This window comes from Chroicocephalus ridibundus, chromosome 3, assembly GCF_963924245.1.
Source record: "Chroicocephalus ridibundus chromosome 3, bChrRid1.1, whole genome shotgun sequence".
In the NCBI taxonomy this organism is placed as follows: Eukaryota; Metazoa; Chordata; class Aves; order Charadriiformes; family Laridae; genus Chroicocephalus; species Chroicocephalus ridibundus.
Window position 1 is genome coordinate 49,653,971 of NC_086286.1, and position 12,973 is coordinate 49,666,943.

The following is a 12,973-nucleotide window of genomic DNA, read 5'->3' on the forward strand; positions in this document are numbered from 1 at the left end:
TACTCAGTGCTTGTCAGGCCACATGTGGACTACTGCGTCCAGTTCTGGTCCCCGTAATTCAAGAAAGGCACGGACATCCTGTGCAAAAGAAGGCCACAAAGATGATCAAAGGGCTGGAGAACCTGTCCCGTGAGAAAAGACCTCACAGGATTAAGGTCTTTTCTCTCTGGAGAAGAGAAGGCTCAGAGGGGACCTCACCACAGTATTCTACTACTAAAAGGACAGCTACAAAGAGGACAGAGGCTCTATATTCATAAGGAGCCACATGGAGAAGACAAGGGGCAATGGTTACAAGTCGCTCTGGGAGAGCTTTCATCCTGATATAAAAAATAAATCCTTTGCAGTGAGAAAAATCATTCACAACAACCTCCCCAGAGATGTGGTAGAGACATCACTGGAGGTTTTCACGATATCATTGGAAAGGGTGACAGATAATCTTATCTAGGCTCCCTTTCCCATGAAAGGTTGGATGAGATTATGTTTGGACATCTTTTCCAACCTCGGCTGTTCTATGATTCTGTATCTCCCACTGCTTAATAAAGTTTTACAAAAGGCTTTTGGGAAGAGTCTGGGTTCACTTTAATATGGAGCAAGTCCTTCCACTAAAGGGAAGGCCCTGTGTTCCCTCACCTGCTCCCAGCTACCGGTTTCTGCCCCTCCATTGTGCTGGCACTAGCTTTTGTGCAGCCACAGCAGACAGATCGAGTAACTGATCAAAACCTAGTATTTATTTTTAGTTCCTTAAGCAGGTTAGCTTTCAGTCAAGCCAACTCCCTGACTTTGTAAACAAGGCATGAGCAAAGCAAGTCTGTGGACAGCAGTTTTCAATTTGCTATAAAGCAGTCCACTGGAAATTTTCAGGACAGACAACAGTAACATCAGTCGACTTCAACTTCTGTGGACATGAAGCCACAGAGATGACCAAGAATTAAATGGCAGACACTGACCAATGTGGGCCCTGTCTTGAATTTTAACCATTGAAGCTGCAAAGTACTAGCACAGACAGGACCCACAGCAAATACGCCATACTTACAAGTAAAATCTCTGACAGGATAGAGAAACGAAACCAGGGCATTAGAAAACACTTCACTGTGAGCTTCCTGAACATTTGCCTTTGGGACACGGAAAGTAGGGGTCATAAAATACAGAATAGTCCTTACTAAGAGCAGATCCTGGAGCCTATGAATGAGCACAGCAAATGGTGTAGTTGCTTTGCCTAACATCCCTATCAATATGAGGGCTTCAGTAATATGTTAAAGCACCGCAAATAGAGAGACCCCAGCAAAATTTGCTGTGAGGAAGCATAAACAGAGCAGTTCTAACGAGGCTCATGCAATGTTAGGAGCATATTTGTGCAGAGGCGGGCAAGCAATTGCAGGTGCCTGATCTTAATGCTAGCAACCGCTTCTTTTTGTCTGTACTGTAGCCAGGACTTGTGAGTGTGAGAGAGATTGAATGCTTTGTAATGAAGGTATATTGTAACATTTCTCTCCAGGTGGCACTTTGTTAACAACAATTAGATCCTGATTGATCTTTGAAGGGCTAATTCTTATGTGGTTTGCAAGGGTCCTACAAGGAGCAAGTGTTGAGTGGGGGCACTTTAAAAGTATTAGTGAGGAAAAAAAGAAGAATAGTGCCATAAGAAATTTGCAATACAATGCCCAAGCCTCCTTTGCACCCCATAGTAATTTGTTCTTATTCCTGTTATTATCCCCTCGGGCACTAATGGTCACTTTATTAATTAGTTGAAAATTGCATTCTAGGTCAAATGGCAGCTTTTTTCCCTCCCATTGTTGCAAATTGCTAGTGGTATGGCCCAGTAAATGGCAGTGTTACTGCAAAATGGGAAAGATCCTTTGCTTTTCAAGAGAAAGCCCGTGGACCAGCTGCACTTTCCGTGACATTTCTAAGCAGAGCATTTCCCCAGGCCTGCTTTTAAGCAGTTAGAAATTAAACAGAACTCACTGTCATTGTTAAGATTTCTAATCATAGGCTGTTACTGTATTTGCTCTCGCTCTCCTCACCCTCCCCCCACCATTTTAATTCTAGCCGAGCTTGTTTTCTAAGGTGCATCTCTGCAGTGCTTAGCCTCATTTTTCAGGAAAGTAGGCAGTGTGTTTAGGTGCCTTCGTTTCTGGTGCTCTAATGGAAATACTTTAGAGACATCTGCTTTAGCAGGAGGAGACAGATCCTTAGCAATTTCTGAGAAATAAGGTCCTGTCTGTGGCATCTGAAGTTAGAGACTCGAAAATTACAAATCGCTCTTGAAAATATTTGCTGGCTACTGAATGTAGAAATAGAGCAAACCACAGTCTCAGAAAACAAAGTGGGAAATTACAGATTTTGTGAAAGTTTTTCATAAAGAAAACTCCTACTGAGGACAATAGATGTTTAGCCTTTAAACCAGAGGATCAGCCCACCAGAAGTGAACATCAAAGCAGTCTATTTTCCATTAACTACTTTCTGCAGCCTACTGTGCTGGATGCAATCTGTCATGCGAGTTTGTAGTCCAGCAGTCAGGAAAGCTACCAGAAGTCAGAAGGCCTGGGCTAATTTCCCAGCACTGTCAGACTAACATATCTAAAAGGGTGCAGTTAATCTCAACACAGTTGTACAAGCCATCTAAGACAAAACCTAGCCCTTAATTTCTATTTTTCAAGCAATTCTGGCTTCATATTCTCTTAATCTTCTTCTGTAAAGTTACCTTTAAACTGATTTACCTCCTCTTCTGGCCCAATTTAAAACCAACAGAATCCAGGGGAAAATACTCCCTCTGGCCCTTCAAAGACTTAACCGAACTCAGAAAAAAGAGTAAGGTAACTTTTTGTATGGGAGAAAAACGCTACAGAGTCTCTTACAGAAAATTCACACGCGCCACCCTCACATACCTAGAAGTACAACTGTTTTAGGCTTCAAACTACCCACTCTTGAAGGACAGATCATATCCAGCACACAGAAAGGCAAATGCATCTTATTCTCCAGCAGGCTGGACACTCATCCTCTCAAAATCTAAATGCTGTGGGCAGGCACCAGCTGTAGCCCCTAAGTGAGCACTACAGAGGGCAGTTAACAACCCCTTGAATCACTGCACTCCTGGAGCACAAGCAACAGAAGAGAAGCTTCCCCCCCCACCCCCCGCCTTGCCCCGATCCTAATTTCTAAAACAACAAGCTACCAGCCTTGCTAGGTAGCTCTCTGCAGACAGATGGGGGCATTTATCAGGGAGGGGGATGGTGGACTGATGAAGCAATAACACATTAGTGTAAACAAATGCACAATCACAAATTTGGGATTTCTTTCCTACTCCAAACAAGTAAGTGTTAGGACACACAAACTGGCTTCTATTAGCACTTAATACTTTCTTTCTTTGATGCTTTTTTTTTTTTTAATTTGCTTGGAGCAAGTTTCTCACAGCCCTATTTGTTGCCAAGAATTAATATAGTAATCACTAATGCAAATAAGGAAAAGTTCATTCTCAGAGTAAAAGGAGGATGAATTTGCAGATTATTAATTACTTTTTGTTTGACCACTTCAGGAAATCATTCAAAATGTAACCTTTATGTAAAGCATAAACCACAATCAGTGTCTAGGCTTGCAGATGGGTCACTTACAGCTGCAAAATGAGCCTAGATATGCAGAGAGTCAATTAAAAAAATATAACTAGATTATGTGTATTGCAACCATCATGGAAGTATGCCCTAGGTTTCTGAATTGTTTTTAAAACCTAGAACTTTTGGCCTAGCAGCACTAGCCACCTTCTTAATACTCTGCTGCTGTGCATCAACTGTGTAGCTGCCCCCCCTCTTTTGTTTGGAAATGAAATGTCGCTAGTGGATTTTTTTGAACCTCTCTTATTTGCTCCTTTGTGGAGTCACCCCTCTGCATAGGAAAGGCAGAGTAGAAATTAAATCACACCTACAAAATGAAGGCTTTGTTAAGGAGAGAAGTATTGCAATTTGCCCAAAGATGGTTAAGGTTCTGAGCCAGCCTTATCACCATATTTAAATGCGATGATCTTTCATATGCGTATTACATAACAGGAGGTTTAGCTTTATCACCAGCGTGCCTCAAACCTGGGTAAACTTTACTCAGTTTGAAAACCCTCCAGCAGAATGTAGATCAGAAGGACTAAAGGATCTGATGGGTAATTAAACCAGAGGGCAAAGATGATTATCAAAAGGCATCACATTATACATTTACATCCTTTTAGATGAGCCGCATCATCATCACAAATGAAAATTAAAAGTATTCTCAGAAAGTAAATACAGAACCTGCTGGGGCTCTGCTATTAACAAACAAACAAACAAACAAACCGTTGACTAAAATAAAGCTTGATCTGATAAAGCTAACTCCTGAATGGTTACCTTAACTTAAATTTTCCAAATGCCATAAATGACGTGAAAGTTTCTCATCACTTTTCTAAAAATTATGATTGCTTTCACTGAACGCTGTCTTTTTGAGCTACCTACAGTATATTTAGAAATCACATCTGAGATCAGAACAGTTCTTACAGTACAGTTTTGCTCTTTAATAAGAGTCCAAAGGCCAGCAGCATACTTGGCTACCTAACTTTTGAGACAGGGGGCACCATTCTCTATTAAAAAGCCTTCAGTTATCAAGCATTTTCAGAGGGCTTATATACAGGATTGGTTTCTGTGCCTAGTATTTCTTGTGTCTTCTGGCATGAAAAAGAGAAGATGAATACATTTGAAATATCAACATATTTCATAACAAAATTCATACCTAGATTAAGTATATTAACATTAAATATATCCCTTTTTATCTATGTGATCACTACTAATAATAGGTCATTCAATAAGTGATCTCATGACTAACTGTGGGAGAATAAAAAGAACCAACACAAAGATAAAAGGCTAAAAATATTAAATGTTGTACGCGTCTCTTGTATTCTATGTCTCTTCCTTGCTTCCTAGACCATGTAATTTTCATGTTTGTGATTGTATTAGATTAGCAAATCAAGTCCTTCATCTCTGAAGGACTGGTGAGCAGTAGTTGCAAATGTAGTCAACAAGGAGAGGAGAGTCTTTTGGTGATGCTTACTGATGAAACACAATTTTGATGTCAAATATGAACACCCAGGGCAGAATGCAACACTCTGTGATAAATTCTGCAGTCAGAGCAGTTCTTTGGCCCCAGTTAAATGTCTACCTCCCTATTTGTAGTATATAGAGATATGGGAGACAGAAATTACTGCACCTGAAGTCCCGCCTGCACTCTGATTTCAAGTGCATTAAAGAGTTTTCAGTTGTGCACTACCGTAATTCCTATTCATGCAATGAGCAGTGCTTAATACAAGATCAGGAGCAGTTCTTGGTTTTGATTCCTCACCTGAACAAACAAGCATTCAAAACTGTAGGGTTGTTTTTTTTTTAATACAATAAAGATATGTTTAGCCAGTTGGCACAAGCAAAACCAAACATTAATCCTTAATTTTGTAGTAAGATCAAATAACACACATAGGCTGATGAGTACTAAGGCAGAATACCCTGCTAGTTCCCTTTTTGTCTTTTACAGACAACTCTTCAACTCATCATGTGTTTTCTCAACTGCAGAGCCCCCCAAAAAATACACACTTCCAGGTAAAAAATCCTAGCCAAGACACTGTAGGTTAAACTTAACACCTAATGTCTTACCTAGGACTTCAAAAGCAGTACAGGCCAGCAGGGCTCTAGGAGTATCAGTTGCAGGAACGTACTCTTTAACAAATGAGATTCCATGTTCTGAACCAGCTTCACTTTTGTGGCATGTAATGTTGAAACACAGTGTACTCAGTAGCCTGATTATGAATGAGAAATGTCTGGATGTCAGCTGCAAGGTCTAAGAAAGCAATGAGTGCAAGCTCCTAATTGTATAGAGATAAAAAAAGGCATTTTACTGGTTGCCGCTCTTTTCACTTTTTCGGCAGCAAGTAATCCCACAGGCCATAGGCACTGTTTTGACACTGTCCAATCACTATGGTAGCTACAGGCAAACTTTCTGACCACCTGTGCTGTCTGGGCCTTAAAGCCCACTGTCATGGAACAGCAAGGGTGGGCTCCTCCACAAGGGAAGCAAGGCAGCAGCTGCCAGTGACAACACAGGTAGGGCAGTGACTGCACTGGTAAGGGTGCAGCCCCACAGTACCTGAGCAAGAGCAGAGTAGGTCTGATGATGGTAATCAGGTTCACACCACAGTCCTGTGATCGCTGGGCAAGTCCATGGTGGTGATGCACGTCCCAGGTCAAAGCAGGAAGTCAGCAAGGCAAGGGCAGAATCAGCAAGGTACCAGGCTCAACACAGGCATGTCTGCAAAGTAGATTAGGCAAGGACCAAGGGCGAGGACCTGAGCTTAAATGCATGTCTTGAGCCGAGGGGCAGAGGCCTCCCATGAGACTTTTCACAGCTTTCTCACACAGGTCTTTCTCACACACCAGCTGGACCCAAGGTCACCCAGCTGCAGGCAGCCAAACCCCTTGGGGGTCAGGAGGAGAGCCTGGTAGAACATTCAGGGTGCAGAGTACCACGTGGCTGGCAGACACCTCTGCTCCTGAGACACTAGCAAACGCTAGAGCTTGTATACTTGCCCCCATTGAGCCCTGTCCTGAGCAACCCCAGCAAGTCTGAATGACCTACATTCAGGAGGAACCTTCCCAGGTCATCAAAATGTACCTAGGAGGGCAGCCACACCAGACTCACACAGTGCCATGGTATCCCTACACGCTCAAGCATGACTTCTACAGCCCCTAAGCTTTATGGTACTCCGACCAATTTAAAGTTCAGTGAGACAGGAAAGTAGCACCTCTATGTTTCAACTTCATGCTTCTGCTTTCACTCTATGATTACTGGTGGGAAAAAAAAATAAAAATCTTTTGGCTTGGAAATAATAATAAGCAGCTTCTGCTTATGGTCTAACATTAGGAGGAAAAAAAAACTCACAGAGAAGCTAACAGTTCTTCAGTAGTCAGGATAATTATTACCAACAATTCATAACATACCACAACTAGCACAGCAAAACTCCCACTCTAACTGTATTTAACTTTGTTTATTGAGGCCAACAGAAATCTTTTCTCATATCAAAGCCTGAAGGGAGAATTACCAACAAATTCTGGCACACAGTTACATTCTTTTCAAATACACTATTATACATCATGAGATTCCTGAAACTAGAGAACTTTCCATAAAGCTCAGACCACATTATTCCAAAAGGTTTGGGAAAAAAAGAAAAAAGAAAAAAGTGGTAGTACAATTACAGTCAGTACTGTAATGAGAATCAATAGAAAAAGGATGCAGGAATGCCCCTATCATGACAGGACCCCTGGAACGCAAATCAGACAGTGTTGTGTAAAAATTGTGTCTGTTCAGACTTTTAACAACTCGAATCCTGTCTTGCTGCTAATGTATTTGTTTAGCTGGACTGTTGCTACATGCAGAGTATGAAAGAATATATTTATTGGGTTACAAACAGAAAAATACATGCGAGGAGATTACAGTATTGAGTTGTGTATGTCTGACAATACTATTCACTTTGACATAACCTGTATACTAAATAGGAACTAAGTTCCACTGACAGTTGACTCAAAGGAGTGACCTGCACAAAGCCTAAGCAACGTTAACACAACAATAATGGACTAAAACCAACAGAGTTTAAATCAGTAATCATTGTACCTTAAAGATAAGTTTACATTGTACAGTAGCTATAGTGCTTCTTCTGAAAATAGATTTCAAAATTAGAGCTAAATTTTCTCTTTGGAATATAAAAATAATGCTTCTTCCTTATGCTAAACACTTCTAAGGACATGTAATTTCAAATGTACTTACGTACTATTCTAAAAACATACATATCCCCAAAGTAGTAACAGTCTGTGTGACGAGTAATAGACCACTGAAAATTAACACCTGATTGCCCTACCTGTACTCTGTCCATTTACTTAGACCTCTTGGGATTACCTTACCAGTATAGAGTGAACTCATGGTGCCACTAGTATCTGCAAAAGAAGCAACAGTGATGTCAACAGGGAATAAGTTTTACCCTGTGTACTTCGAACAACTGCCACTTAGGGAAAAAAAAAGCAAGCATTCAAAATGTCTGTTAGTTTCCCCTTGATTTAGAATTTCCTCCAAAATTATACTGTCCAGAGGCTCACACTCAAACCTTTACTTTGAGGCTAAAGACAGATGTAAGGTCTGGCATAAACCTTAAATGTTTTGTAAATGACTCATTAGATATGGAGGAGAATTCTATGTATTCCAGAAGAGGACTATGCATTTGATGCAGCTCTGAAAGACCCCCAAATAATAGGACATTAAAGCTGTAGCAGTTTTGTACATAGAAACCAATTTTATATCTCTCTGGAATATTTTAGCTACCCTTTTCTCATTCTCTGACACTGAGGAACTATGAAAGTAAGACATATGACAGAAAAGTATCATTTTTTTAACCATGACATCATTGTAAACACTTTAGAAGAACCCATTTTTGTCCAAGACCGGGCACTTTCAGCGTCCTATAGCATAAAGGTCTAACAGAAAAGACATGATAGTTTTGACGACAGAAGCAGATGAATTCTTAAATTCTTGCAGCCTTCTTCAACACCTCAGACTGGCCTCTCTTTTTTAGACATAATTTTTTAATGATCATTATTCATAACTGTGTCAACAAAGTTTTTGTAAAGCGCTCCAAACAGTACTATCTAGAACCTAAATTATATAATAATTGTTTCACAACATTCCATAATTTACTTCTCTATGCTATAGGCTAGAAAAAAAAGGTATACAAAATAAAATGGAACTAAAAATGAGGCATGATAAATTTCTGATTAGAGTCTTCCCACCCCATTCTAGAAATACTGATGAAGTTCTTATGATCTTCACCATACGGCATTTCATTAAGATGTATCTTGTTCTCTTATCCATTTTCATCCATTTCCAGTATGAATCGGGTCATCTGGATGATCTAAAAGACAAACACTTGTGAGGAGACAATTAAAACACATGAACATCAACAACGAAAACAACTTTAGAAGTTACAGCCTGTTGCAGGGTAAGATTTTGTGGTCTGTATTACGTAGGTAATTAAACTACCATAACGATGCATTCTGGGTTTAGTGATATATGTTTTATATATCACTATATAGCACCTAATATATCACTATATATAGCACCTATGTTTTGAACCTTAAGTTCTGCAAGTCTCAATGCAAGCATTAAGTTTTATAGCATCTGCTACTCACTGTTAGTATGGGTCAGGAGATTGATAGTTTTCAGATATAAATCCAATTTTCCAATGCTTATAAAAATAAATAATCCTGGCAGTAATACAATAAGAAGCCTAAGACTGAGATCAGTTTTTGTAACAGTAAAATCTAGAACAATGATTATGAAAACTACACTAACAGAATACTAACCCATATTACTGAAAACAAAAAAGAAAAATAATCCAAAAGAGTGGACTTTCCAACATAATAAACATTAAGGTCACAGTTTTCTGCATAAATACAAAGTTTTGTCCATGTGCAACACCACTGACTTTACTGTTTGGAATAGTCACCATCCGCAACAACTAAACACACTCTTACAAAAATTTGCAAACCGTATCAGATTTCAAAGCTTGCTCTTAACATTTTGCCTCTATCTTTGGATATCCTCTTTTTCTGCTGCGCAGTCTTTTTTTGAGAGCAGGAACAGACAACAGGCTTTCATTCTTTCATCATATACCTCCCGTATGAGAGGAGAGGTTATTATATAACTTAAAGTACTGAAAATGCTGAAATACAAAACTAAAGATACTATGATTCCAAAGAACATAAGTAGACAAAAACCCATCAGTTCCATAAACACCCACTTCAGTCAACCCAATTCAAAGATTGCTAGAAATCTAAGAAAAGCATACAATTGTTGAAGATTACATAGATGAAGAAAATTTTCACTTAGGTTAAGATGCAGATCAGTAAAGAGATAACCGTGGTTCTAAGTGTGTCACTCACTTTCTATGTGACATAAGTATTGACACTTTTTTATTCTGCTACAATTTTTACACTTTGTGATTTAAAATGGGATTTCTACATAACTGTCTAATTTTTCTTGCCTGAAGACATCGATTAAGTAAAGTAAATTAAGTAAAGATTATTTTTAACTGAATGGGTATGCAAATGTAAGACATAAGAAAGTTGCTGTAATCTCTGAAACAGTTTCTTAAAAATCACAAGTAATGACTTGAAGAAGGACTTTCATGATACCAGTTTATCAATATATGATCCTATGATGCTGTTAAAAATCGCATGTGCTGTTATTTTATGTTTCTTTGGTACTATTTACAATAACTCTATATAACATGAATTAATTTTATATTTAAAGAAATACATACATCACTGAAATTGATTCACAAAGTGAAATATATCAATTTTTAATAAATAGTTCTGAAGTTAAGTGTTTAAATTACAATTCTGGATAAGAAATAATACTTAGTTCTCATAAGTACCATTTATTACAGAAGTAAAGCATAACAAGACTCAGACTCTTTCTCTCCTCAGCAGGGATGTGGGTTTACTCCACACAGTCAGCTGAGACGGGTAGAAAAAGTTGCTTAATTAGAAGTTCCAAAAGTAATAGCAATTTTTGGCTCTTGAAAGAAAGTGCTGCATTTTACAGGAAGGTCAGTTTATTTCACTGGCAGATGATATTTACACGAGTGATGTCATGTTTCAGACTTTTCAACAGATTTCAGTAACAATGGTATAACCCTTAAAATAAAGATATAATCCGCAATCAAAACACAAATCACAATTCAGCATGGATATGCACATTATTCATGGTAAGCAAACTCTTGTAATATACACAACTATAACAAAAATAGGCAAAACTTATCGTTTAAGTCTTAAAAGTCACAGTCAGGAGTATCTATGTTGCAAAAGCACTTCATACCTTCCAGTGTCAAAGGGACAAAACAATCTAGCTATACTGGGATGCTACTGTGCTTCAACTGGTATCTTTAACCTAAGTTTTAGTGATTCTGGTCTCATAGCAACCTTAGACCTAACATGACCAGTCATTAACAGGCTGAATATCCTCAGCTTTGAGTGATTTCCTCCACAGTCACATTTTACTCTGTAAAGTTCATAAAGTCACAGTTACACTGTACAGTTCATAAAAAGAGGCTCTCATAGACAAAAATTATCTCAATGGTAACTATCCCATCATCTCAGTTTGCTACCTGTATATGTGTATTCTTTACTGAGGAGGATGGTGGAATCTTCTCCTCCGGTCTGGATGTCCCGATCTATATTCTCTACCTGGAGGGAGCAGGAGAAGAATTAAATATTTTTAATTAACATTAAAGCAGGACAACAAAAGCTTATTCAGATAGGCTGCAAGAAAAAATACATTTACACCTATACATATATAGGCTTGCTACCTCAGGCAAGACTTTTAAACTCAAAGCATAAATATTATGAAGTACTGCAATGCAAAGTTTTATATCTCAATAACAGAAGCCCAACCTTAGTTTTAAATTAGATACTTATGATCTGTTTAACAAGCATCAGAACAGACGGACACTCAGAATGGGATACACAAAAGTCAGCGTGCTAAATAGGAAGCCTTCTAAATTAACAAACAAGAAACACTAAGGAAAAATCTACTTCACTGTGAGGCTTAGATGTCCTGCTCTGAGTTACATGGATGCACTCTCCATTTGTGACACACAGCCAAGAAATTTATGAAGAGAACTTTAAATAAATAAATATAAAAAAATCAAAACAAAACAAAAAAACCGCAACCCCCTGAAAATCCCAAACACCCACAGCTGAATTCCCTTCTCTCAAAATACAGCTAGAGGATGAGCTGTTAATTACAACAGATCAGTGGTTAGCATTCACCATAAAATGAGGGATGCCTAAATTCATTTCACGTTCCGCCTGAGGGGATTCAAACCACCACCTCAGAGAAACAGCAGTGCTTCTTAGGTTTATGCTTTCTGGGTGGAGGCACTCTTTCCTCCACAGGCTACATAATGAAGCAACCCAAATACCTCTCTAAATATTAGCAAACTTCGGAAAAAGAAACTTTGTCAAAATGAGTCATCTTAGCAGATCAGTTCAAAAGGAGTTCTAAAATATTGCAGGGCTCTTTTGTAAGGACAGATATATTTTTCCAATAAATCTTTTTTACTTATAAGAGAGACAATTTCACTGCACTTATGGGATCATGTTTTAAGAGCATCCGGAGGGTAGTAAATAGGGCTAGAGTAGAAGAAGCCAAGATGAATTAATAATGCTACTGAAACACATTTATGACACAGTTCAGCACAGTTACTGAGGAACACACTTTGTGGAATACATCTAGTCGTAAGATCTCTGGAGTTCGTCAGAGATGACCCAAGCCCTGAACTGCAGGCTTCTAGAGATGGTCACAGTAACAATGACCGGATTTGGTTCTGCTCACAGTCAGCATGCACGCTCTGTATTTTAGCTTTACATTTTGTGTACAAAATCAGTCTTATCTGTGAATCAAATGAAAGTATCTCACTCTCAAGCATAGAACAGTGGCAGCTGAAACACATTAAAGACTTTACTGTATTTATTTTTTATCCTCCCTAATCACATCATCAGTCTTCTTTGAAAACCTCACCTGAAAACACAGAAGAAATTTAGGCTCTGCAGACTTAATAATTGATCTTTCTTAGACACTTACCTTCCTTTTCCTTATTTTCTTCAATCTACTTGTATATGCTGTAACTCGTAATAATAAGGAAAAAAACCTGAATTATGTTAGTTCAACAGCGTTATCCACAGTGACGCTTCATTGAAATGTCTGTTCTGTTCAGGAAGTGAGGTCGTTGAATTACTTAAGATTAATGCCAAGACAAGATAGAACTTGCATTTATATTACTTAGGCAATGATCTGGAAACTGAGACCCTGACCTAGAAAACCACTTAAGAATGTCTTTAACTTTATTCATAGGCTTAAGTGTTTTGTT

At 38.6% G+C, this 12,973-nt stretch overlaps 1 protein-coding gene across 3 annotated transcripts in view; it reads right to left on the reverse strand.

Annotated features, from left to right (window-relative positions):
* Positions 1–7,027: 7,027 nt before the first annotated feature.
* The window catches only part of FAM120B (family with sequence similarity 120 member B), a 52,649-nt gene continuing 46,703 nt past the window's right edge, over positions 7,028–12,973 (reverse strand). For all 3 annotated transcript variants that reach the window (XM_063329104.1, XM_063329103.1, XM_063329105.1), the window contains exons 10-11: positions 11,210–11,288; positions 7,028–8,953 (exon numbers count right to left, since the gene is read on the reverse strand). In XM_063329104.1, coding sequence (XP_063185174.1) covers positions 11,227–11,288 — 62 coding nt within the window. In that variant the 3' untranslated portion in view covers positions 7,028–8,953; positions 11,210–11,226. The remainder of the gene's footprint in view (positions 8,954–11,209; positions 11,289–12,973) is intronic.